The 27,032-nt window shown below is 32.1% G+C and overlaps 2 protein-coding genes across 3 annotated transcripts; both read left to right on the top strand.

The window, feature by feature from the left end:
* Positions 1–1,037: 1,037 nt before the first annotated feature.
* On the top strand, positions 1,038–23,177 carry LOC127071099 (glutamate decarboxylase). 2 transcript variants are annotated; one of them, XM_051009999.1, is made up of 11 exons: positions 1,038–1,379; positions 2,647–2,732; positions 3,062–3,152; positions 6,050–6,286; positions 11,489–11,805; positions 11,941–12,192; positions 12,598–12,665; positions 16,128–16,206; positions 17,817–17,966; positions 18,080–18,274; positions 18,372–23,177. In XM_051009999.1, exons 2-11 carry the CDS (start codon positions 2,676–2,678, stop codon positions 18,543–18,545), a joined length of 1,620 nt encoding a protein of 539 aa, XP_050865956.1. In that variant the 5' UTR covers positions 1,038–1,379; positions 2,647–2,675; the 3' UTR covers positions 18,546–23,177. The 2 variants fall into 2 exon arrangements, with proteins under 2 accessions (XP_050865956.1, XP_050865957.1); XM_051010000.1 differs by lacking the exon at positions 2,647–2,732 and having other exon boundaries at positions 1,039–1,379.
* A 436-nt stretch (positions 23,178–23,613) lies between these two features.
* LOC127071103 (fumarylacetoacetase) lies at positions 23,614–26,950 on the top strand. Its single transcript, XM_051010021.1, has 8 exons — positions 23,614–23,891; positions 25,007–25,236; positions 25,309–25,449; positions 25,612–25,865; positions 25,958–26,164; positions 26,233–26,378; positions 26,470–26,587; positions 26,680–26,950. Exons 1-8 carry the CDS (start codon positions 23,808–23,810, stop codon positions 26,763–26,765), a joined length of 1,266 nt encoding a protein of 421 aa, XP_050865978.1. The 5' UTR covers positions 23,614–23,807; the 3' UTR covers positions 26,766–26,950.
* The last annotated feature ends 82 nt before the right edge of the window (positions 26,951–27,032 follow it).

Raw genomic sequence — 27,032 nt, 5'->3', positions numbered from 1 at the left:
GAACGGTCAGCAGCAATTGAATTTTTCCCAGCATCTACCTACCTACGTTCATTTAATGTCGAACACAATAATTTTTTTTTCTTTTTTTTTCCTACTTTTCTCTGCTTTCCACCCCTCCTCCAACCCCCTCTTCTTCAGCCTTCCTCCTCCCCATCCTCCCTTTTCTTACATATTTTCTAGTCGACTTACCTACTTGATAAATCTTCCGAACTAGATCACCTGATTTTCCGATCCTAAATATACGTATACCCTTAATCTTTCTACGAAATACGAATAAAAATTATATATACTTATCGTCGATTACTTTAATAAGCATTAAATAAACGATCATTGAATGTTCGATCGGAGAGATAGGAAAAAAAAAAAGAAAAAAAGAAAGAAACACAACCCATTTCCTAGCTTTTAGAAAAACTATTTCATCCTTGATAAATCATTCGTGGAAGATGTAACCGAAGAGAAAATAAAAAAGAGTGACAATAATTAATAATAAAAAAAAAGAAAAAGAAGACGAAAAAAAAGCTAGAAAAGAATATAGAAAAAAAATATATATATATACAAAATCTCGTGGTGGTTGATAATTCATCTAGTTGAAAAAGAAGAAAAAACAAAAAAGAAAACGAAAAAAAGCGAAAAGAAAAAAAAAGAAAGAGGAAGAGGAGGAGGGGTAAAAAAAGAAACAAACGAGCAAACGAAAAGAAAAAGAAGAGAAAAATCAAAGGATGGTTTTTTAGGAAGGAAAAAAGAAAGGGTTGGACGTAGATAATATACATTTATACTAAACGTCCGTATATGTATTTTTGCATTTGTATTCGTGTGTGATGTGGCATGACGTCAGAGAATGATATTGGATTGGCCAAATATGAACACGCCTGTAGGAACCGCCCTCGCATACGTCGCAGTCGAATCCACCCCTTAACAATCTCTCTGCTTAAGTACAGGGGTTGTGGAAGCCACGCCCACGCAAAAACAACCCCCTCTTGGTCTTTGCTATGCCCACGCTCGTGCGTCGGTCGTACTCGAAGGAGGAAACTGGGTCAGGCATACTCGACGCAGGCCGAGTCAGGCCGAGGCTCGAGAGTCGTCCAGGAGTTTTCGACTCGAACCAGTCCCTTCGAAAACCACCCCGAAGTCCATCGTCGTCGTCGTCGTCGTCGTCGTCGTCGTCATCATTGTCGTCGTCGTCGTCGTCGTCGTCATAATCGTCACACTCGTCGTCGTCGTCGTCGTCGTCGTCGTCGTCGTCGTCGTCGTCATCGTCGTTTCTTGAATCGTCAGCTCGATTTCGTGCCACGATTTCCTCCAAAGAAATCCTTTTCGAATTTCATCGATCGAACATAACGATTTAGAAAAGGACAGCCAATTGACGGAGGATACGTAAGGTTAGTTCTTACTCTTCTATTATTTCTCTATTATTTTCTAATGTATTATATATTTTTTCTTTTCTTTTCTTTTTTTTCTGTATATATATATATATATATATATATATATATATATATATATATATAACTAGCTGCTAACGCTTTTTTTCAGTATATGCTAATAAGTGTATTTTGTAAGTGACAATAATCATTTATTTCAATGCATGATTTTCTTACTTTTTCATATGAATATTCGGAATGAAAGAGGATAGGAATCGCCCGTTGATATAGTTTAGTCCGTGAATAGGGGTAATTATTGATTCGGTAGTGTTACATAAATGGGACGGACGGATTTATTTTCTAAGAATTAAAGTTCCTACATATGGAAATTTCTTGTGCGTATTAAATTGTAGTAATAATGATAATACTGTTGAATAGAGAATTTTTATGATCTCTTAATGGGAGTAATTAATTGAATAGATTATAAAATTCCATAAATTATAAAGGATTAATTTCAAGGATTTATATTTATTGTATTTTGTAAATGTATTTTAATATGTGCATTTAAAAATTGTATTTAAATAGTTTTTAAAATTCCCGAGACGAATCCTTTGTGCAAATGTAATGAAGTAAATAATTATTTAAATAATATCGACGGAAAGAAGTAGAACAGATGAATCAAAAAAAAGCAAAAAAATTGTATGTCAAAGAAAGAAAATAAGAAAAGAAAAAATTGTACGTTCCAATTAATGAAATTGTTCTCATTTAAGGATTAATTAAAAAAGAATAAATATATTTTAATTAGTTCACTAAAATCATTTCACTTTAGATAATTATATGCATGTCTCATAAATAAATCCTCTCGTCCATATTCCCATTCTCTTTTTAGTTCTAGAAGATTGAAAATGCGATTAATTCTTTTAAATCAAACGATCAGTTCAGAGAGCAAAGCTAAAATCTGCTCGTAAACTTGCTCAATAAATTTGAACTGATTAAAAAATGAAGCTTCTTCTGATCATATTAATTATTATAGCCGAACAAGGTCTGCTCTCTGTCCATGTTTCTTTTTTGTGGTCGCTCGGCCTGTCGTGCTCTCTTCTCTACGTTTTTTCTTCTCGCTTTCTTGCAAACAAATACAAAAAAAAATTATCAACGAAATAATAAATCCATAAATATAAAAAATAAATAAATAAATAAATGAATGAATGAATGAATAATCTCTCTTGGCGAGCCCGAGCTCGAAAATCGAGCGAAGACTGAAGCGGAAAATCTTACTTGACTGTTGTAGGGACTGAAGCGAGGGACACAAGCAGAGACATGGACAATGTGCAAATGATCGGCACTAAAATCACAGCAATCAAGGAATACTTATATGTAAGACATCCGTATCTCGGTTCTCATCATCATATCATTTTATCATAATCTTTATCATCATTTCCTAATCGATAATCTTTGTCGTCATTTCATTTATTGTAAAATTTTATTCATATACGGGATATGTTAAATCAATTTTATTTATTTCTAGATAAAACCAAGAGAGATCAGAGTATTATTTTTACACTGATTCACAATATTTGCTAATTTAAATTTTAAGAATAATTTTATTAACCGAAGATTCTATAATCTGTGATTTATTATAACGAATGCAATTTTTTCTTCTTTTTTTTTCTCTTTTTTTTTCTTCTTCTTTCTTATAATTGCAGAATTTTGCAAGGACGCACTCACCCACAAGACTAATGAGTAACGAAAATACCTACTCCCTCTCCAGGGAATACTGTAACCTCAAATACTCGGGTAAGTCATGAAAAACCTAATTATTTTTATACCAAAATACGTCATTTATATCTACAATTATCTAATCGCACGTATAATATGCACGTACAATTTTATGCATGCAAAGTGATTTTTGTCTAAAACCAATTAGTATTAATATTTACTAATCTTCTAATCACGCTTTTCGAATCAATATAACTATAATCCTTTTCGTCCAAGCATATAAATTTATTTTCTTTTTTTATAAATAACTATTTAAAAACAATTAATACGACTAATCATAAATATCAAGCTCACATTAAAGAGAAGCTCACAATATTTCTGAATATAATTTCTCAATGTCCGTACGAACATAATTTTTTTAGCAACATAACAAGCCAATTTTGAAAAATCGAGTTATCATTAAAGGATTACAATATATCAAACACTTAGAAAAAAAAATCAATGCTCTTTTTCAAAGAAAAAAAAAAAAATCCGCGTAGCTCACAATATTGTCGTGATTTCGTGAAGCTTGCGGCTTCATCGAAGGGGTGCATAATAATAGAGGATTTAGAATCAGCCCGAAGAGAGGTTTCCTAGGCGGCGAGTGGCTGAGGACAGATTACACGCCGCAGGGTACAAAGAGTAGAAGGGTTTTGCAGTCTACGTCTCCTGTTTGCACATTGGGAAGTGTCGGATAGCGATAAGGTATCTGCTACGTGACGTGACCACCATATTCAAATTTTCAAAAGATTCATTTTTTCTCTTTTTCTTTTTCATGCTAATCAGAAAAATCACTTTTCACGGATGTATAGTCACGAACCAATTATATACATACATATATTTCAAATTTGTTCGAATTCGTAATACAAAAGTGATCCATATTGTAATTATAAATTGATCTCATAATTTCTCAGTTTATAAATAGCCAGAACTACCAGAACTAATGGCCACTTATAACAACCCCCGTTAAGAAGAATCATTTTGATTAAAGTTAGGAAGCGTTGAGGGTCCAAACAAACATCTGGTGCAAAACGATTATAACGAGCAATAACTATAATAAAATTAATAATACGATTTCCTTTATCTTTAAATAAAAGTAAAAAAAATGTAACAATAATTAATCGCTCGTAATTAAATCTATATATTAATTCATAATAATATATTTAGCTATGGAGAGATACAATTACTGTATCCAATTACTCTTTTTTTTCTTTGACTTGATAAAGAATTAATAACGTTTTCTTATCTCTTATCTAGCCAGTTATATACGAAACGATTTACTTCCCTTATTTGTACTCTGAGAAGTGCTATAAACCTCGAGGAAAAAAGAAAAGAAAGGCAGAGAGAGATAGAAAGAGAGAGAGAGAGAGAGAAAGAGAGAGAGCATAGCATTTGGACATTAGATTGATGGGGTAGGATTAGCCGGATCCCAACCGTTGGAAGCCGAGGATTTCCCTTGTCTAACCAAAGGCTCAAAGCGATTCGCCATCAGGTTCAATATTCCCTTACTTTCACATTGGAAGCATTATTCAGCACCCTTCTTCTTGATCATTGAAAGAAATACTTTTCGAATATACCTACGTGAATGTTTCCAAAGAATATTCAAAGTCATTATCTCTCTCTCTCTCTCTCTCTCTCTCTCTCTCTCTCTCTTCTTTTCCTTTTTTTATCTGTCTTTTTTTCTCTCTTTTATTTTGTAGCTTCCTCGAAAAAATGTTTAACGATTTTTCAAACTCTAGATAATATTTTTAACGATGATCTCTTATAAATAATAATGATAATAACCACACACGGCACTTATTCGATAAACTTCATTGTTCAGATTTTAATAGAATCGAAGTGATAATATTTTTCAAAGTAACAATAACATTAACAATAATAATGATGATGATGATGATGATAAATTAAAAAGTGTAAAGTGCCTACACATACACAAACACCCAGACAACTTCGAAGTCAGTATAACCTGTGTTTATCCAAGGGATCACGTTAATGCAATGGAAAACGAGAAGGGTGTTTTATTCTATGGGATACATTATGGTTAGCCTAAGATAGAAGGACAGGCCAATCTACCAAGGATTTAGTAGAAGCACATTCAAACGATCCATCGTATTTTATATTTTATTTTCTTTTTTTTTTCATTCCCTATTATTTTTTAAAGAAATCCTCCTAATACTGTTGTCGAACCATTCTATCGTAAAAAAGAAAATTACAACAAAAAAGCCTCATATTATTGCATGTATAGTTGAAAGTATTGCTGATCTGATGATGGATGAAACGAAACTATCGAGTGAAATATTACTGTACGTATACAATAAATATGTATATGCTCAGAATTTTAGAATTTATTTAGAAAAAGATTTCTCTCTCTCTCTCTCTCTCTCTCTCTCTCTCTCTCTCTCTCTCTCTCTCTCTCTCTCTCTCTGAAATATGCGAAAAGAAAATTGAGGAAGATGCAAATCGAAGATCTGAAGAAGAAGACGAAGATGATGTCATCCCACCAAACAAGTGAGAGTGTGTCAAAATAGGTCTATACTTTCAATTGTTTGATGAGGTGAAATCATTTGAAATACGTGTCATTCAACGAGGATGAACAAAATGAACTCGATGGTAGGTCGAATATTACGTATGCAACGAGCGCCGACTAATGGGTGACGATAAAATGATTTATCGTTTATTTTAATCATCGAAGAGATTTCACTTGATTATAACAAGTAGAGAGATATCATACTTGCGTTTTTATCAATGTTTTTTTCTTGTTTTTTTTTGTTTCCTAGATCCTAGAAAAGAAAAGAAAAAGAAAAAAAAATAAAGAACACTTTAGGCATAAATTTATTTCTCAGAGATTCTATCCAAATTAATGGAAATTAATTTTTAACGCAGTTTCATCGTAATTGGTGTATTTCAATTTTCTTTTTTTTTTATCTCAATCCTAGACATCCTGCCTCACAATGCCGAAAGTTATCCAGCGACGAAAGAGTTCTTGATGAAGGTCGTGGACATCCTATTGGATTACATCAAAGCAACGAACGATCGAAACGCTAAGGTCCTAGATTTTCGTCATCCATCGGAAATGATTCGTTTGCTTGATCTTGAGATACCCGACACTGGTCTGACTTTGCAACAACTACTGATCGACTGTTCGACGACATTAAAGTATCAAGTGAGAACGGGTAAGTCAATTTCATACGATCATTTTCTACAGAATGAAAGGAAAGTCTCTACGATGATTTTAAAACTCAATTACTTTTTTTACCGATTTATTTTTCGTGCATCAAAACTTTCTTACGATGTGAAAAGAAAGAAAAAAGAAATGAGATCGAGGAGCAATCGATTTTTGTCCCTGTATGATTCGGTCCTTTTTAAATATTTTTTATTTTTTTCTTAATGTTACAAAAACGAAAAAAGAACGAGTATTGACGTAGTGCCGAAGAACATAGTTATCACTTTTTTCTTCGGGATAAGAACATAATTTATAGGAAGATTAAGATAGGAAAAACGTGAGACGAGATAAAAAGAAATATGAGAACGACCGAATATGCTTCAAACCACTATCATCCTTCTCGATCCACGAGGGTGATAAGCCACATAATTTCATATTCAATTTAGCATACGGCGAAGTTGCCTATGGGAGGGAGACGACGAAGATAAGCTTGCTAAAAAGATACTTCCGGACATTCCCTAACACCCCTGACACATTCACCATAAAAAAAAAACAAAGATATTAAAAAAATATGAAACTACGAACAATGAGAGGTAAATGAGATATTTGTAAAAAATAAAATGATCCTGGGTACTCATCAACACACACACACGCACATATACAATTTAGAACATTTAGGATAAAAATAGGAAAAAAAATATATTGAGAAAAAATAAACTACGAGGATTAAAGCATCTTTTATAAATTTAAAACCTTACAAATTATAAGGAATATTGATAAAATAAAAATGAGAATTAGGACAAAATAGATTTAATTTCGAGAATCCTAATAACGTTTAGAAAGTCAACCAGCAATGTAGAGAACCACAAAGTTCGCCAAATCTCCTCCAGAAGATTCGATTACCAAGCTGAATGGATGCTAATGCACAATAGAAGAGAGACCTAACCAAAGTTAGGCCAGAAATCTGTCCAACGTCGTCTCTCTGTGCGATCGAACGATGCCAAGAGAGTTTGAGAGGGTGGAGTGGGAATGGATGGAAACGTCATCCCTCTCTGCTATCGTAGGGCACGTGTACGTTGATATACGTGCTGACAAAAACTCGTTATTAGATTATGTGCTGGCAAGTATCGAGAAAGAGTACCCTCGGATTTTCTTATTCTCTCTATCTATCTATCTATCTATCTATCTATCTTTTTTCTCCTAACTTCCTACTGTTGTATTGTGGGATAAATTTTTCGATATATATTTTTTTTTATACTAATATCGAAAATTTAATATCATGGTGAAAGAAAGGAGAAAGAGAGAAAATTGTGAATAAAAAATCTTGAAAAAAATTAAAACTGATTGAAGAGGGATTAGAAATATTATTAAGGTTGTCTTTGATAGGTACTTTGCAAACGTAAGACAAAGAAAAAAAATATATGCACCGAAGAAAGAAATTGACGAAGGAATCCTTTTCATCTTCGAACATGCGTGAGCAAGTAGATCAAGGTCAGAAATAATGACACCGAAAGAGTCCGTAAAGCTACCTTCACATAGGATTTTAAAATGAAATATGATAGAATCCGTCTGGCATTTTCGATCGATCAAACTTAACAGTTCGATAAGATTTTACAAAGAGATACATAAAATATAAAGATACGTAAAGAACGCATACCTTTTTTTTGTTTTCTTTTTTATTTGTCTTTCTTTCTCTTGTTTTTGTGATCATAAATTATTTGCAAGCTATATGTCGAATTTTTAAAATCATTGGATTATGTGAATTGTGAAACTTATTATCCGTCGGCTGAATACGTTCTACCTTATTCCACTTGAAAGTAGTTCAAATGTAACTAGGATTAAACTTTGTGGTGTATGTATGTACGTGAGTGCAACCTAAAATCGAAACTACAAAATATTCTTTCTATTCTTCTTCGATCTACATTTTGCCTATTATTGAAAACGAATACTCTAGTTTCTTCAATACCTTCAGGCTAAAAAACTTTGGCTAAGAAACAGTTGTCTTCCATTTGGCAAGTTTCTAATTTGAGAAGAGATTATACAATTCTTTAAAGACTTAACCCAAATTTTATTTGCTACTAACTACATGATACTTGTCGCAAATAAATACGATAACGAATTAAAAATTAATAAACGAGAATTGTAACCAATTGATATTCACCTATTAAATACAAGAATATTGAAACAAAAAAAGAAATAAGAAATAGGAGAAATAATGAAAATATCAATCGATAAAAAAAATTATAAATAATTAAAATATCCCGATTAAATGAAAATCATGTGTATGGCGAGAAAAAAAAAGAGATTATAAACGATTAATGTATCGATATTAATTGCAAAATCAAGTGGAGAAATTCGAAGGCAAAAAGAAAATGCAGGTCATACCTAAACAAAAAAAAAATTAAATGTAAAAAAAATACCCTCGACAGTGTCAACGCACGTGGCACCATTGGGCACAGGGTGGCGAATTCTATAAGATCGGTGTAATTAAGAGCCATTTCTACACGATTTTCCCCCGGTGGAGAGAGAGTAGGGTAAAACGGTAAATAGGGGTGAGCATAGGGGATGACTAGAACGATACAGTTCGTAGGGAAAAGGCCCCTTTTGCGATTCTCCAACGTCGAAAACGTTGGAGAGTATAACAGCTAAAGAATTTAAATTAGTATCGATAGCTATTTGTGGAATTCAGACAAAAAATATTTTCAGAAACAAACAATGAAACGATAAAAATTCCTTACCGTTTTTATTATTGATTTATTTATTTTCATATCAACCTGCTCATTAATACGAATGAAACGCAAAAGAAGATGATAATTGAGAACGAACAGTAGAAAAAAGATTAAAAAAATAGTTGCCATTTTTATCATTTATTCACTTATTTCTTTTTTCTTAGCGTCAACTTGCTCATTAATATATAGGTAAATGAAAAGGAAAAATAAAATAATTGCAAAAATGTTATTCGTTTGAAAATTCGCCAAGTGTTTTCCATCTTCTTGAACGATATGATTGATTATACAGCATTAACGTTAAGCCAGGGTTACACACTTCTCTTCATACAAATCCTGAGTTCTAATATATCACTAGAGGGGTCTGCTTCGAACAGGTTCTCCTCGTGGCTTACGAAGCCACTCGGTTTCTTTCAGGCACACAACGAAAGACAAGAGTAAATTAGTTGGAAAATGATTCCACGGGAGACTCTAATCGTTGCCTTGTCTATAGGACCGAAAGAAACAATTTCCTATATATCTTATCAAATGATTCTCGATAAGAGAATTCGGACTTTTACGTAAACAATTTTTGCACAATATTCATTTGTGTTAAATCAGTGATATACTGTCTGTCTCTTTTTTAATTATTTTCATTTGTTCACAAAAATATGTATATATTGTTCCAATAGAAATATGACATTTTTCAATAAAAAATTTTCCTATTAAGATTTTCAACTCTTAGTATTACTAGATTACTAGATAAATACATGCAATTTATTCTAATGAAGATACGAGCAAATTTTTCTAGGAATTTTTAAAGATTAATCAGTAACATCAAAGTTTTAAGAAGTCAAAATGTAATTTCAATAGAAAAAAAAAACAAGAAATTTTCTCTAAAAATCAATATCAACTACCGAAACGTGCGTTCCTTGGTAGAGAAGAAAATTTACATTTTACTACAGTTAGACTTAAATCGGCTTATCTCGCGCATTTGGTATAATCCATGTTTGCTTTTCCTGCATCTATCCTACCACGAAGAACGTACAGTTTGAGAGCCTCTGCAAACAATCTAGTCGAGCAGCGACGCGTGTGACGCGCAAAATGCGGGCGCTTCGGACCATCGACCCTACTACACCCTTAGACTTTCGACCATGTTCACCGTTCGATGTCGTCGTCAAACTAAAGAGAGAAAAGGAGAAAAAATCGGAAGAAAAAGAGAGACAGAGACAAAAGAGGGAGAGAGGGAAATCTTTCTTCTCCCCAAACCGGACGCGTGCCACGATCTCCAGACCAAGATAATTGCGAATAACAGCGCGACAAACGGCTCGAATACCATTGCACGATATCACATTTTGAGGGTGACTTTTTATCGAACCAGTCCTATCGACGTATTCTCTCTACGAGAGAAAAGAAGAAGAAAAAAATATACTATCAAATTTTACGATCAATACTCTAAACACAATTTCAAATGTATTATCCCCGAGCGCATTTGTGCAAATGCTCGATCGCAATATATATCGAGTCAAGTAACAAACGTGCAGATATTTTTTTTCTAATAATCATTCGAAGAAAGAAGAAAAAGATAGAAGAGGAAGGAGGGAGGAAAAGAAAAAATCTCGTGAGATTATCTTCGACAGACTTTAACGTCACTTTACTCGGATTCGAAAGAAGGGTGTGGCTAACATCCGACATCCCAAAAAAGGATCCTGTCAAACGTCAATCTACTTGGCTAATACTATAAGATTAAAAGATTCTTACTACCAATATTATCGCACGTGAAAACGTTCCTATTGCTGACGTAATAAGAAGGAGAAAAGAAAAGAACAAATTCAAATAGCGAATCAGTGTTCAACGAAAAACGAAAGAAAATAAGCAAGTAAGTAAGTACTATGAACGCATTTAGCAAGATCATTGTAGAAAACTTCTTTTGTTTTAAAAAAGCGAAAGAAAATCAACAACAATGAAAGATACGAGAAGAATGAGATACTGAAGGGAGAATACGTAGTAGTACATACAACTAACAATGTATATGCAATAGTGATGGTCGTAGGCACACCCCTGGTTACACCAGAAGGCAGACTCCCATCAAACAGAAGCATTAGACTTGATCCGTGCACGATGTTCAGCCAAGCGGATGACAACGTACTCAGCGAGGAGCTTAAAGCTCTCTCTCTCTCTCTCTTCTCTCTCTTCCATATACCTTTAACCTTTGCCAGTGTCCATGAGAACATATAGATTAGGGTTGACACCTAGGGTAAAAAAGTTTTTTAGCACGTGCCCTGTCAAAATTATTAATTACGCCAGAGTTAGAGCAGTGTCATTAAGTGTCATTAACATCTAATACCATTTGAAGCAATCACGATCGTTACTTAGAAGAAAACTTGATTTCTATGAAAGAAAGTCATTAATTTAATAAAATTAATTGACCAATCTATCCACGAATTTATATTGATTATAAAAGATATCTTTCCTTCATATATATTTTTTTTTTTTTACTATAAAAGGACATCCACATTTCTTCAATCAACTGTCCTGCGGTCTTGACTTGGTGTCGATGGCCGGCGAATGGTTGACGGCGACGGCGAATACAAACATGTTCACTTACGAGATCGCCCCGGTTTTCATATTAATGGAAAATGTTGTTCTACAAAAGATGAGAGAATTGATCGGTTGGAATTGCGGCGATTCGATCCTAGCACCTGGTGGATCCATCAGCAATTTATATGCGTTCCTAGCAGCGAGACATAAAATGTTTCCCTCGTACAAAGAACGTGGTCTTTCTTCGATAGGAGGTCAACTCGTTATGTTTACGTCCGATCAGGTACGATCGTTCTTTCTTCTTTTTATTTTTCTTTTTTTTTTTTTAATCAAATCGAATCTTTATACTCGGCTCTCATTTAATCTTTCCAACATTTCCTTGTTTTGAAATGTGTAATATTATCTTGTTGAAAATCAGTGCCATTATTCCGTGAAATCGTGCGCTGCTGTTTGCGGTTTGGGTACCGACAATTGCGTTATGGTACCAAGCGACGAACGTGGTCGAATAATACCATCGAAATTGGAGGAACTTATCCTAGAACGCAAGGCTAAAGGTCACATACCATTCTTCGTAAATGCAACAGCAGGGACGACCGTGATCGGTGCATTCGATTCAATTCCAGAAATAGCTGATATTTGCAAGAAATACAAGCTTTGGCTTCACATAGATGTGAGTAAAATTTCAATCTATTTATTGATCTATCTATCTATCTGTCTGTCCGTCTGTCCGTCTGTCTGTCTGTCTGTTTGTCTCTCTGTCTGCCTATCTGTCGATCAAATACGAATTATTCAGGATAATTCGCACGAGATAATACCTAAATGCCAAGTTACGAAAGAGCCTTAACGTAAATAATAAATGTGAGAAACGGAGAATCTGTCGAATAGAGTCACCCTTGTTGAATTCAAATCAAATTGCTCGCGGGAAAGCTGGGAAAACGTCGGATTTATAAGTCAGTACTTAAACGACCATTTAAACGTGAATATATCGAGTTTCACTTTCTCGCGATATTTATATGTATTCAAAAAATACATCTTCCGCTTTTTCATTTCATTTTTCCTTTATTTATTTTTACAGGCAGCTTGGGGCGGCGGTTTACTTCTATCTCGAAAATATAGACATCCAAGATTGACTGGCATCGAACGGTGAGTCCTAAACAACAGAATTTCTAACTTTTTATATAAGGCCTACCCGACTTGATCTACGAGTTTTATTATAGTTCGGCTAAGGGCTTAGCTTTATGGATCCTTAGGCTTCAAAAAAGAAAAAAAAAGAAATCAAGGCTTAGCGGAGTATATAGAATAAAAAAATCAATACTTATAGGGTTTTAAGGAAGATCCTGAATATATGTATATATATATATATATACATATACATGATATCGCATGATAATACCTAAATGCAAGGATCAAAAGATATCACGTATATATGCAACATATTGCTATAAAATATATCGTAAAAAATCTTAGCGACCGCTAAGAGCATCTGGAAAAGATTCTTCAAAAGAAAAACTCTCGAAACAATTTACCACGTGTAATCGTACCGAGTAATAATTGATTTTAAAAACATAATTATCGATTGAATACGAACGAACATACATATGTAAGAGAAATTTCTATCTACGTTTCATAGTTCGATACGATGAGGGTCAGTGTATTTTCGTGCTATTGTGTTTTGTTCAAACTGAAAGCAGCGGCTGGGAACGATAGGGATGCCGAGATTAATCCACGATTTGCATCTGAGCGCATCTGTATCCCTCAAATCGATAACAGACAGTCCGTGACCCTAAAAAAATGTAGCACGAGGTCTCCTCTCTCGCTTTTCTCTCTCTCTCTCTCTCTCTCTTGCTTTTAAAAATTGAAATCCTGCACATGCTCCTACGAATATATAAAATGAGAGTTCGTCGTTGTGCCAATAAATAGTAAAAAATTGTCAGTACATACACAGATATATATATGTATATATATATATTTGTTTTCTTTAATAATTTTTATGAATAAATCCTATATGTGCAATATAAATATCAAAATAAATTTAATCGATCTACTATTTGTTTGCTTTTTTTTGTTAATTTAATAAAACTCTTCAAAATTCGATTCGCAATATTTTTCGAATTCTTCAATTAATTTTATTAATACGAACGATGTACATCCGTTTCTACTTTTTTCTTTTTCCTTTTTTTTTTATTTATTTAATAATCGATAAAAGAAGATTATTCTGGTTATTGAAAGGTTTGTTCTCTTTCTCTTTTTTTTATGCTGTCCTTCTTTCTTTCTTTCTTTTGGAATGGACTGTACTGTCAGTCGGTACTTCCTTCCTGAAGGTCTTGATTAAAATGGCAAACGAGAAGAAGAGAAAGTCCATGGCACGAGCAACAGCTGGATCGGTTCCCTGGAGCGCATTTGCAGAACAGAACTCTCCTCTTATATTGACGCGCCACAGCATCCGTGTGCTGTACACCATCCTCCTCCGCGAGCTTGAAATAAAAGCCTGTGCCTCGACAATGCTGGATTAAACTCGTACAAAGGGACCTACCTCTCTTTCTTTCTCACTCATTCACTGTCCTTTTCTCTTTCTCTATCTATCTATCTATCTATCTCTATTTGTATATATCTCTATCTCTCTTTCCCTCTCTTTCTCTCTCTCTTTCTGTTTCATATAGCATGTAGATGTACGTAGGAAATCGTTTCGAAAAGAGGAACTACTGTGATTTCGTCGCTATGTCAAAAAGTCACAAATGATTACGAGTAAAAGGTCTTCCAAGCAAGACAGGTTGGAGGACATCAAATAATAGACACGATATCTGACAATAAGTTCTGAGATTTTTTTGTTTTTATTTTTTCTTTCCTTTTTTCTTTTCTTTTCTTCTTTTTGTCCTCGTTTCCATACCCCACCCAATCTCTATTAACTTCTTCTCATCGCGAAGAATTTTTTTTCCTTCTACAACGTACAAATTGTTCCATAGAATGATTTTGATACAATGCATGATATTAGAATTTTTCTAGAAATATTTGTTTTATCCCGTTTCATTTTATTTTATTATTATTTCTTTCTTTTCTGTCTTCTTCTTCTTTAAATATTTATTAGCATATTTTTTTATATTATATAAAATGTTAGGTAGTAATAATTATGGTAATTATATCGGTCTGAATAACAAAGAATAGATGTGTGCAAAGGCTGTAATCGAAGCTCTAAATTTATGTTTTCCATTTAATGCTTCAATGATAATTATGGTAATTAGTAGTCGAATACTAACGAATACGTACGGTATGCGTGTTCATGTTCCACGTAGCTTTTGGAATTGGCATGAGGAACGAATTTGAGAAGAGAGTCAGACAGAGAGGGAAAGAGAAAGAGAGAGGGTTGTTACAAGCGCCAACCCCAGCTGCGAATCGCATTAATCAACTTGAAGCTTTATATTATACACGGTTCTACGAAAGCTTAGATTTGCTTAGTCGAAAAGAAATTTTCTTCTTTCTTTACATTTCATCCTGATAGGTTCGAAAAAAAAAAGTAAAGATCGCTGTAGAATAGAATTTTTTAAGCAACATTAATAAATAGAAAAAACGATATAAATCACGGGAAAAATCAAAGGAAAAACAATCAAATAAAAAAGGAAAAAGAGAATAGAGAAAGAAAAGAAAGATTTGAGCTAACATGGGACAAGAAATTCGTGCATCCAAGAGGAAAGTGAAGAGTGACAAATGGATAGTGGTCTGTCGACGACATGAGTCTCTTTCAGGGTATTTCAAGTGTCCTTGAATCATTCACAGTATAGTTAAAAGGGCATAAAGGGTCAGTATGATGTGTTATATGTGTCATTTGCAAAAGGAACGATAACATTTGTCAACGAAACAGATTTGAAATATATACATACATGCACATAGGTACACACACACACATATATATATATATATATATATATATATATTAAATAATAGAATACATTAAATTTTCATCAGACTCACGTTTTAAATCACTTCGACAAATATTTTAATATTGAAATTCGTCGATAAATTTAAATTAATGAATTAATAGATAATCAAAATTCCTCGAGACATTTAATTTGTCCTAATGATCGGTTTAACGTATAAACGAAGCCACAAATTGGTGTCAAAGACCACCATCAAGGCAGGTTCTAGTATTTCGTGATCTCTTGGATTAAGAAGGGTTACTACACAACACACATAGCAGGTTTTCTCCTATCGGAGGGGTGTGTGTGAAGTTAGCTGAGGGTTAAATCCGATCCCGTGGCTATATTAATAGCTCTTCTCTCGAATCGATGGACCCCTGAAGAGTGGAATACAGGGCATATGAAGATAACTCATATTTTATCCCCTATTGGTCCCTATGGGAGTGGATAAGAGTTTGACGGCCAGCTGAGCTTAACTGAACTGAGCTTTTTCAGTCAGGCTCGATGTATGTACATATACTATATACATATATATATACTATATACATATGTATATACATATATATATATATATACTTCGCTTCGACAGCTTCCAGATAGGATGCGTCAAAGTGAACGATAGTTCCGACCTAAGACTCGATAAACTTCACTCCCATGAAATTCCTATAAACAATTTGGAATATATTTTCTACAGGGCTGACTCGGTAACGTGGAATCCGCACAAATTGATGGGAACTTTACTTCAATGTTCGACCATACACTTCAAACAGGATGTAAGTAAACAATTATAACAAATCTAACAAGACAATACATAACTCTGAAAAGAATTGAAAGACAAAAGAAAAAAAAAGGAACAAAAACATGAAACAATGTAGTGTGTAGGAGGTGTAGGTGTTGAAAAAACGATTCGATAAAATCACTGATACGATCGACGCGATTAGATTCGACGGATACTTGTACATATTAAAAGATATAAATCAAAATTATGATAAATCTGACGGCTTAGAAAGAAAATAAAAAAAGAAAACAAAAAAAGAAACAAAAAATAGAACCATCTAGTGGGTGTCAAAAAAGATTGGATGAAATTGCTGACGAACGACGTGAGATTTGACGTGTTCGAATACCATTGGAAAGGGCGATGACATAACAACGCTATGGCATTCCATACTAAGGGGTGGACCTACGTGCCCGCACACTCCTGGAATTTAATTAAACTAAGAGATAACATATGTTGCCATAGTCCGTCGGCGAACTGCCGACGAAGTGCCGCTGGATTGTTGGAGGGTCTATCCCTCCGATCCAACTACCTTGCAACCACCCAGACACCGTAGTTATTGCTAACTCTACTCTCTCTCTCTCTCTCTCTCTCTATCTTTCACGAACACTTCCCTCCCTCTCTCTCTCTCTCTCTCTCTCTTTCTTTCTCTCTTCCTCCCTTTCTCTCTCTCTCTCTCTCTCTCTCTCCCTCTTTCTCTCTTTCCCTCTCCCCCTTTTCTTCCTATATTAAAATTCCGTACACCGGCTGCACCACATCTTGCTTTTGTAGATCATTCTTCCTCTTGCTGTCGTTCGTTTCTTGCTAGCAAACTTTCTTATCGAATTATTCCACAAGAAAATGATAATGTTTTGCGTTCAGTTGTTACTCTGTTTTCTACAAAATTGTATCTTCTATCTACAAAAAAAAAAGAAATTATTATTCGAACACAAAACGTAAAGTTAGTTGTTTCCCGATTGATTATTAATTTTTTTCTTTATTACGAAATTATCTCTCTCGATTTTCTTATCGAAAGAATTCTCATGAATTCTACAAAAAAAAAAAAAGAAGATGGTTTCATTGTACAAATGGTATGCGTTTATATATGTATCATCCGTAATCCAAAAGCCTAATTACCAAATCCATTCGACAAAACCTTAATAAGAAGTTAGAATTAATCCACCCGAGACAAAATGGCGTTTATTCCCTAATTACCATTTAATTTCCCAACGTTTAACAGGTAGTCGAAAAACGAAATGGTGGAATATCCAGGTGGTTTGAGTAAACCCCCGCCATTTTGTAAATTCAATACCGGTGTAACTCCCTTCTCTTGCGCATGTGTTAAACACCCGTATCGATCCAGGCAAGCAGCTCTTTACTCTTCCTTCCCCTCTCTTTCCCTCTCCTCTCCTCTCCTCTCCTCTCCTCTCCTCTCCTCTCCTCTCCTCTCCTCTCCTCTCCTCTCCTCTCCTCTCCTCTCCTCTCCTCTCCTCTCCACCAACCCTTCTCGTCTCTCGACAACTCTGTAAATTTACCTCGACGACGTTTTATCACATGAAAATGAACGGCCAACCTCTCTACGATACTCCAACGTGTCACATTTTTATCTTTCTTTTTTTTCGATTATAGGGTCTATTAATTAGCTGTAATCAAATGTCAGCGGAATACTTATTCATGACTGATAAACTCTATGATGTACAATATGATACCGGCGACAAAGTTATTCAATGCGGTCGTCACAATGACATTTTCAAACTCTGGCTACAATGGCGAGCTAAAGTAAGTCAAAAAATAAAAAATATATCCGTTTATATATGTATACGAGGAATGAAGAAATTTAATTGAAGAATAATCGTACAAATCGATGACAAATCTTTTCTCTTGTACGATAGGGTACGGAAGGTTTTGAAAAACACATGGACAGGTTAATGGAACTAACAGAATACATGGTCAGACGAATCAAACAAATGCCAGACAGATACTACTTGATTCTCGAGCCTGAAATGGTGAACGTATGTTTCTGGTATTTGCCAACGCGCGTTAGAAATATGCCGCATGGACCGGAAAGAGAAAAGATTTTGGGAGAAGTAAGTTTTCAGAGACGAACGAATAAAGATTTAAAAAAGAGAAATATGTTCTTACAAAATAACAACAACAAAAATAAATAAAATTAATCGTCCTTAGATCTGCCCGATCCTGAAAGGTCGTATGATGCAAGCTGGTACATTGATGGTTGGTTATCAACCCGATGATAGGAGACCCAACTTCTTTAGAAATATCATTTCGAGTGCTGCAGTGACAGAAGCTGACGTTGATTTCTTATTGGCTGAGATGGATCGACTGGGTCATGATCTCTAAGCTACCTGCCTAGAATAAAATCGATCGATCGATCTTTCTCATTTATCTATTCATCCTATCGATACGAATAAAACCGTGCGAGCGACGATTGATCTAAATCGTTCATTATCGAGAAAACTAAATTGACGAATGATGTTTATCTAGACGTGTACAAAACTCGCGCGGTCAAAACTCAAATTTGCATAATTCATGGAATGTTATTGGTAAGAAACATACGTTAATACGGACGGATGCATGCGGCCTTATTTTATTCTATTCTTTTCTTTTATTTTTTCTTTTTTATTTTTATAGAATAATCAGCTAAATTATGATCACTTTCGATCATTTTTAAAAATCTAATTTTAGTATCATTTTTGACAAAAAAATGATCTTTCTATCGAGAAACTATTCATTGCGATTAAATTTTTTCTATATCGTTTTTTATTTTATTTAAAAAAATTAAATTAGATATTTTATGTATATATATATTGTTGTTATTTATTAAAAACGAAATAAGTAAATATATTAAGCTTTAAATTCGAGCCTGATGCACCGAACGATTTCTTAATCGTTCCTTAGGGCAATAGGTATTAACATAATTCGTTTATAAGTGTTGACATCATTGTTTAAATTAAGAAACTAATAGCGTACGAAGAAAGATTGCAAGTTGTTAACGCAAGTGTGAACGCATGGGGAAACAAAAAAATAAATAAAAACAATAACTAAATGAAACGAAGAAAAAGAAAGAAAAAGATATAAAAAAGCAACAAACTGACGACGGTTAAAAGATACTCATAGTATTTAAGATATTTAGTTCTGTAAGAGAAGTACACAGCATATCCATGAAAATAATTACAAAAGAAAAAAAAAAGTAAAAAATGTCAAGTTACAACAAAGTAGATATTTCCGGCCGTATAAAAAGTTAAATAAAATAAAGAAATGAATAAATAAAAAATATATATATCAGATTTTCACTTTACTCTCTATCTCTTTCTTTCTAAACCACGTATGTAAATAAATACATACATATATACATACATACATACATACATACAAACATACATACATATAAAAAAAGGTAATAGAAACAAAAGATGGAAGTATATTAATTGCAAGAATTCATTTATGATAGATCAAAGCAATAACAACGTCAATATATATGAAGATGCACGTTCCAACTCTTCTATTCGATTCATTTATTAGAATCTATTAGAAATGAATGTTAATTCTAAATTCGTAAGATCTAAACATTCGAGAAAAATCAAAAACGTACGAATAAAAATATAAAAAAGATGTAAACACACGAATTGCGTTACGCTTGCACATTTAAGCAATTAGAAACTAGAAATTAATTTCAATTATAAATTCGTCAAATACCTATAAAAATATCTGAGAAAAAATAAATAAAAATGATCTAAGCGTCATAATATAAATTGCGTTACGCTTGCACTTCAATTATTATATGCGTTGAATCGTCGTTGTTGTTGTTATTGTGTTGTACGAGTTACAACGAATCGCAAATGAGTAAAGTAATTAAATAAATAACTAATCAACTAACTAACTATGCCTATTATATAGAGAGATATCAGGATTAAAAAAAAAAAAAGAATTTACGAACGAAATGCCACAATGATTAAATATTACATAAATAAATACGTTTATAACTCGTGGCTTCTTGCTTAGAGTATAGTTATCGATGCTGTGCATTATTTTTGTTATATAAATATCGATTACGAAGAGAAAAGAATATTGTTATTTATCGAATCGTTTGCAGAAAAAAAAATATCGAATATGGAATATATCCTGCATTTATTATTATATTATATACTGACGTAATTATATAATATTATTGTTTACTGTTGAACAGTTCGAGCAAAACAAAGTGTAATGAATTATATATATATATATATAAAAATATAAATGTCAAAACATATATATTATATATATAAACAAATATATATATAATATAATATGTATATATATATATATATTTAGTGTTGAGACAATTTTAAAATACAAAACACAAACCCATGAAAGTACATGCTTTTCAAATATTCGCATGAATGGTTGTCAGAAGTTCGATTGTTTAAACTTTTAAAGATTGATCATTTAATTTCTTTTGTTATTGCAAAGTGATTATTATTTATAACAAAAAAAAAGATTATATATGTGTGTAAATTTATGACTTTAAAATCTGATATAATACAAAACTAATTTCTTTGAATTTTTAATGTTATCTTTCTTTTTTTTAACCAAAAAGAACAATGAAATAAAATTTTATTTTTTTTTTCATTTTATTAAACTTTCATTTATTGGACAACAGTTCAAAACGAATAATTCTACAGATTTCGACTCACTCGCCAATATTGAGTAATTCAAGACTAAAGATAAGTGAATTAAAAAAAAAAAAAAAGAACAAAGTAAAAAATAAATTAAAAAAAAAAGGAAAAAAGACAAAAATTTACAAAAAATATCTAGATGTAATTAACGCGACAAAGATAATAATAAATAAATAAATAAATAAATAAATAAATAAATATATGTATTTATGTATAATACACACACAGAGAGAAAGACACATGAAAATATTCAAAGATCGTTCTTTTCCGTGCAACGATCTATAGATCTCAATTAAAATGATATCATTACCCATTACGTAGATTAAAATCGAGAAAATTTTTTCTTTTTTTCCTTTTTTCTTTTTCGATGCCAAGAATGCTAGAAATTCATTGATCGATTCGACTCTAAAGTGTACCATTATTATATAAATATATATATATATATAAATATATATATATATACCCATACAGGGTGGGCCAAAAGCTTCTAGGAAGTTTCAAAAATCAATTACTCTTTTTTGAAATCTTTTAGACTAATTTTCTTTTCAACTGTTTTCTTTTTTTTCTTTACATTGTGAAACTACAAACTCTTGGGAACTTTTAACCCACACTGTATAATAACTACGACTATAGAACTATGATATGCTAGTAAATGGCAAATTGTATTTTTGAAGATTCGATATCAACTGATTAGAAAAGAGAAATATAGTATAGAAAAAAAAAGATAAAAAATAAAAGAATAAAAATACAAACAAATCCACCGATACCTTGTAAAGAATAAAAAGACGAAAAAATAGATATGCATCCACACGTATATACACACACATGTATGCACATACACACACACACATAGACACATACAAGCAATCATATAATAGTTGTTGTTAAACTGTTCTTGTCCGTAAATTTATTCACCCGTTATACAATGCAACATTCAGAAAAGAGTAATTAATGTGAAAAAACTGATGGCTATTAGAAAAACAAATAAATAAATAAATAAATAAATACATAAAAATAAAATAAAGAAAAAAGAATGATATATTTATATGAAGAAGAGAATAGACGATTAAATCCAAAATATTCATTTTGTAAATTTGCGTGAATAGATCGAGCGATCGAATGGCATTAAAAAAAATTCATCTCGTTAATCAAGAAGAAAAATGAAAACAAAAGGAAAACTAAGAAAAAAGGGAAAGAAGAACTTTGTTCTAATGATGTTTTACAATAACAAAAACGGTTGTACATTATCCTTGTGCCAAGTTTCTTGAAAAAAAAGAAAAACCGATCAATTAATCAGTCAATCAATCAATCAATCAATCATAAATTTACATTAATAATAAATAAATCATTTCGCATTTACTACGAAGAAGGTAATGGTGAAAAATGCAAAAAATAAAAAAAAAAAGAGAAAAAGATTTATCACGATTAATTACAATTGGTTTTATGCTTCTTCGTTGATTTTTTGTTTCTTTAGAAAATTTTATTTCAACACTGTACATCTTTAACTGATTTATTTCCGATCTATCTCGCACGCTATGCACTTATGCACTTATGCACTTATGCATCTATGCACCTATGCACCTATGCACCTATGCACAATGCACTCGCACGTTATTAACACAATCATTTTTGCATTTGTAAAATCTGCATCTATTAATATTAATATTGATATCAATATCAATATAATAAGTATATTAAGCGATGTACTAATATATCAATATACTTGTTATTGTCTGAAGAAAAGAAAAAGATAAAAAATTGGAGAAAAAAAGAAAAGAAACAAAAATATGAAGAAATTGGCACAAGTATAACGACAATGATAATGTCAATTGCTTTTTCTCTCGATTAATCACTCTGTGTATGATTCTCAAGCTCATTATCGAGTTAATTATCGATTCAACGTTATATATAAGTCGATAAAACGAAATTAACAGCAAAATCACACGTCTTCCAAAATACAGAGAATAATCGATTAGACACTTTATAGTAGGAGAAAATCTTTGTAATCATTCAAAGATCAAAATCTCCTCGTCTAATTGTATATGTAAACGCAAAATCTCGCTAACGAAGTGTACGAAGTAAAACGGGAAAGAAAGATAAAAAAAAAAGAAAAAGAAAAAAAAAGAAAGAAAAAGATAACATACTCGAGATAAATTCGATGAATGTAAATTATGTGAAACGATGTTTTGTGCTGTGCACGTCGTAATCACTACTGTATTACAGATATCACCTAGCCAACCTAATCGCCCTAATTATCCACTGTATATCAATGTCTAATAAACTGCTGTTATCTCTCAAATTGTCAATACAGAAATCATCTCGTTTTCATTTATTCCTAAGAGAAATTCCTAAGTTCCTAAAAGAAAACAAAAAAAAAATACACAAGAATAAATAAAACAATAAATTTTAGCTATCTAAATTCCCATTGAAAAATCAATTAATATACTTTTCGGACTAATATCTAATCAAACGATTGAATATGTTAATAAACGTTGTATCAATTAACATCGTCAATAGAGAAATATTTATCAGCTTATATCTTAATTATTATTCTTCAAATCTTATCTTAAAAAGAAAAAAACTTATGACTATGGAAAAATTCGTTGAATAAAGGTAAAGAAATATATGATAACATACATATTAATATATGTACATATATGTAAATATGTATACGTAAGTATATACATATGTAAGTGAATATGAATGTAGAAATTGTCAGATAATAAATATCTAGAAGTAAAAACCAGTTTTGTATTGGAGGCTTGGCCCAATGTGTGTTTACGTTCGTAAATGAAGATATATGAATTAAAATTATACAAGAAGGCCGGTCGACCTTGATTTAATATACTTGTAAACTAATTAATTTTTCCACGAGTTCGGTTTACGAAGCATATTATCATTGTCGGACATTACTGAACAGTCGTTTTTAAGTATAACAGAAACGATGAAGTCTTTTATCAAGTACTCTTCTAATAGTGATTATCCTATCGAAAATCTTCCTTATGGTATATTTTCTACCGAAGAAAAGGTGAGTCTTCTAATCTTATCTATCTACATTTTAGATTATATCTATATAAATAATAATCGTTTTAATCATCTGATCGATCTAAACTATTAGAGGTTATGTTACATTTTTTATACGTAACTAAAATCTTATCGGTTATGCGTATAATAAGTTCTAACGACAATAAATATGCGTTAAAGTATCTCAACGATATCTGTAAATTATAATTTTAATCTATAATCGTGATTATTAATTTTCTCAAACCCATTTACGAATCGATCGCTTTGACCTTCTTCTACAAATCTGCCACCTATATTTCTAATTAAATAATAATATTTTATCAACAGCCGATATATATATCAACTGCCAATAAAATATCTGTATTATCGACTAAATTTAATTACAATTACGTCAATAACATGTTATAAATCCTACTTAAAGATACAGTTTAAGAACAAAGTAAACGCAGCGATCTATATTATCGACGACTGGTACCTGTAACAAACCTAAATAGAATAATAAAATGCTATAAAACGAAACACAATATTAATAAAAGGAAATACGAATTTTCATTCGAAGTAAATCATCGAATAATACTATAAATTACGAAACAGAGCTATTAATTAGATCTATTTACCATGGTCTCATCACGTATCGATCGCTGTCGATGAAGATCCCACCAATAATGAATAAAATCTATAAAATGATAAATTAAAAATTAATTTTTCAACGAATTGAAACTAATTTTTCACGAGAGAAATTAAGCGAACGCGTGTTAACGTGTCGACGTACAACAATGGAATGAGAAACGACCGACTTATGAGTCACCTTTCACATTGTCCTTCTTACGACTTTTCGTAGGAACATGTACAAACACGTTTCCAAGGATTTATACTCGTTTAGAAAAATAAATATTGAAACGAATACAAAACAGAATGTTTTGAATGCGAAGCAATGTTTTGAATTTATCGAATATATCATAAAGGACGTACTCTACACATATTTAATTTTATGTTTCTGTTCGTGTATTTGTGATAACATGTTTATTGATTTACGTATTAATAGAAAAATAATAGAATGATCGTTGATTAATAAAACAAAAAGAAATTAATTATATCAAACAAATCATATTATTTTAGCCGAATAAAAGAATAGGGGTGGCAATCGGCGAAGAGATATTAGATCTAAATGAAATAGCACATCTCTTCGACGGACCATTATTGAAAGACAAACAGGATGTCTTTCTTAAAGATTGTCTTAATGATTTAATGGCATTGGGAAGACCAGCATGGCTCGAAGCAAGAGCAAAATTGCAACACTTATTGTCGGACACTACTCCGACTTTGCAAGAAGAAAAACTTCGTAGCAAGTGAGAGTTACATTTATATATATATAAAAAACACATTAATTTTTTTCTCAACATTACTATTTTCTTTTTTAGAATCTTTGTAAAACAAGAATCAGCTACGATGCATTTGCCAGCTAAAATAGGCGATTATACCGATTTTTATTCGTCCATACATCATGCTACAAACGTAGGCGCCATGTTCCGTGACAGAAATAACGCTTTGTTGCCTAATTGGTAATTAAACAATGACATACATATATAATAACATGATTACGTAGAATCGTCATGCGTGTGTGTATAAGAATATGTATAAAAAAAGAATTAATAAAGAAATTAAAAAAAAAAAGAAAAGGAACTAAAAAAGAAAATTTTGAAAAAATAAAATTATGAACACAGGAAATACCTTCCGGTTGGATATCATGGTAGATCCAGCTCAGTCGTAATATCCGGTACACCGATCAGAAGGCCACGTGGTCAAACACTTCCGATCGAAGGAGCAGATCCCGTGTTTGGTCCATCGAAATTGATGGATTTCGAATTGGAAGTTGCATTCTTTGTTGGAGGACCACCAACTAATTTAGGGGACACAATTACTGCTGAAAATGCTTACGATTATATATTTGGGATGGTTTTGATGAACGATTGGAGTGGTAAGACTAGTCAAACAGACGATTTCTTTTTTTTCCTATCATAATCATATAAAACAAATTAATATAAATATTATATAATTTTCTTTTATCAGCAAGAGATATACAAAAATGGGAATACGTTCCACTTGGCCCATTCTGTTCGAAAAATGTAGGAACATCCATTTCACCATGGATAGTAACAATGGAAGCTTTGGAACCATTTAGAATTGCCAATAATCGACAAAATCCAATTCCTTTTCCTTATCTTCGTCACAAGGATGCTTGCAATTTCGACATCAAATTAGAAGTTGATATTAAATGTAAGGAGATTATTAATTATATGTATATACACTATATTACCAAGATCTATAATTTGATCCTGTTTTAGCATCAAATGGAACGGTTACAACCGTATGTCATAGTAATTACAAATACATGTATTGGACTCCTCGTCAACAACTTGCACATCACACTGTAACTGGATGTAATATTAATCCTGGAGACTTAATGGCATCCGGTACCATAAGTGGCGAGGTCTGTGTTAATTGAAGACTGTATAGCGATATAAAAACAAAAAGAAATCTAATCGTATTAAAAATAATATCTATTCATTAAAATATTTCAGACCTTGGATTCATTTGGATCTATGTTGGAGCTCTGTTGGAAGGGTACAAGATTGATTCATTTAAAAGATGGCACTACGAGAAAATTTCTTCAAGATAACGACGAAGTGATTATACGAGGTAACTATTAAATTTATCTTCTTAACTATTAATAATCATTCTTAAATCATCAATAATATAAATCATCCTTTTTCTTTTCTTTTTTTATACAGGTTATTGCAATGGCGATGGTTATCGAATCGGTTTTGGATCGTGTACTGGGAAATTGTTACCATCTTACACATTTGGAATTAATTAAAAAAGGAAAAAAAAAGGAAGAAAGAAAAATACAGAAAGAAGAAAAATAATCAACGTATATCGTTATAAAACAATCACTAACACTTTTCTCTATATTACTTATCTTCTCAGGTGACATGTGTAAATTTCTAACTACAATAAATTCTTTTATTAACAGGGGAATAATATAAATCAATGATAAAATAATTGTTATTCTCTTGGTTTTTTTTCTTCTTCTTTCTTTTATCATTATACCTCACATCCATTGCAATATTATATAGTCTGACGT

The sequence above is a fragment of the Vespula vulgaris genome, chromosome 20 (genome assembly GCF_905475345.1).
Source record: "Vespula vulgaris chromosome 20, iyVesVulg1.1, whole genome shotgun sequence".
Classification (NCBI taxonomy): Eukaryota; Metazoa; Arthropoda; class Insecta; order Hymenoptera; family Vespidae; genus Vespula; species Vespula vulgaris.
This window is presented reverse-complemented; position numbering and strand designations above follow the sequence as displayed.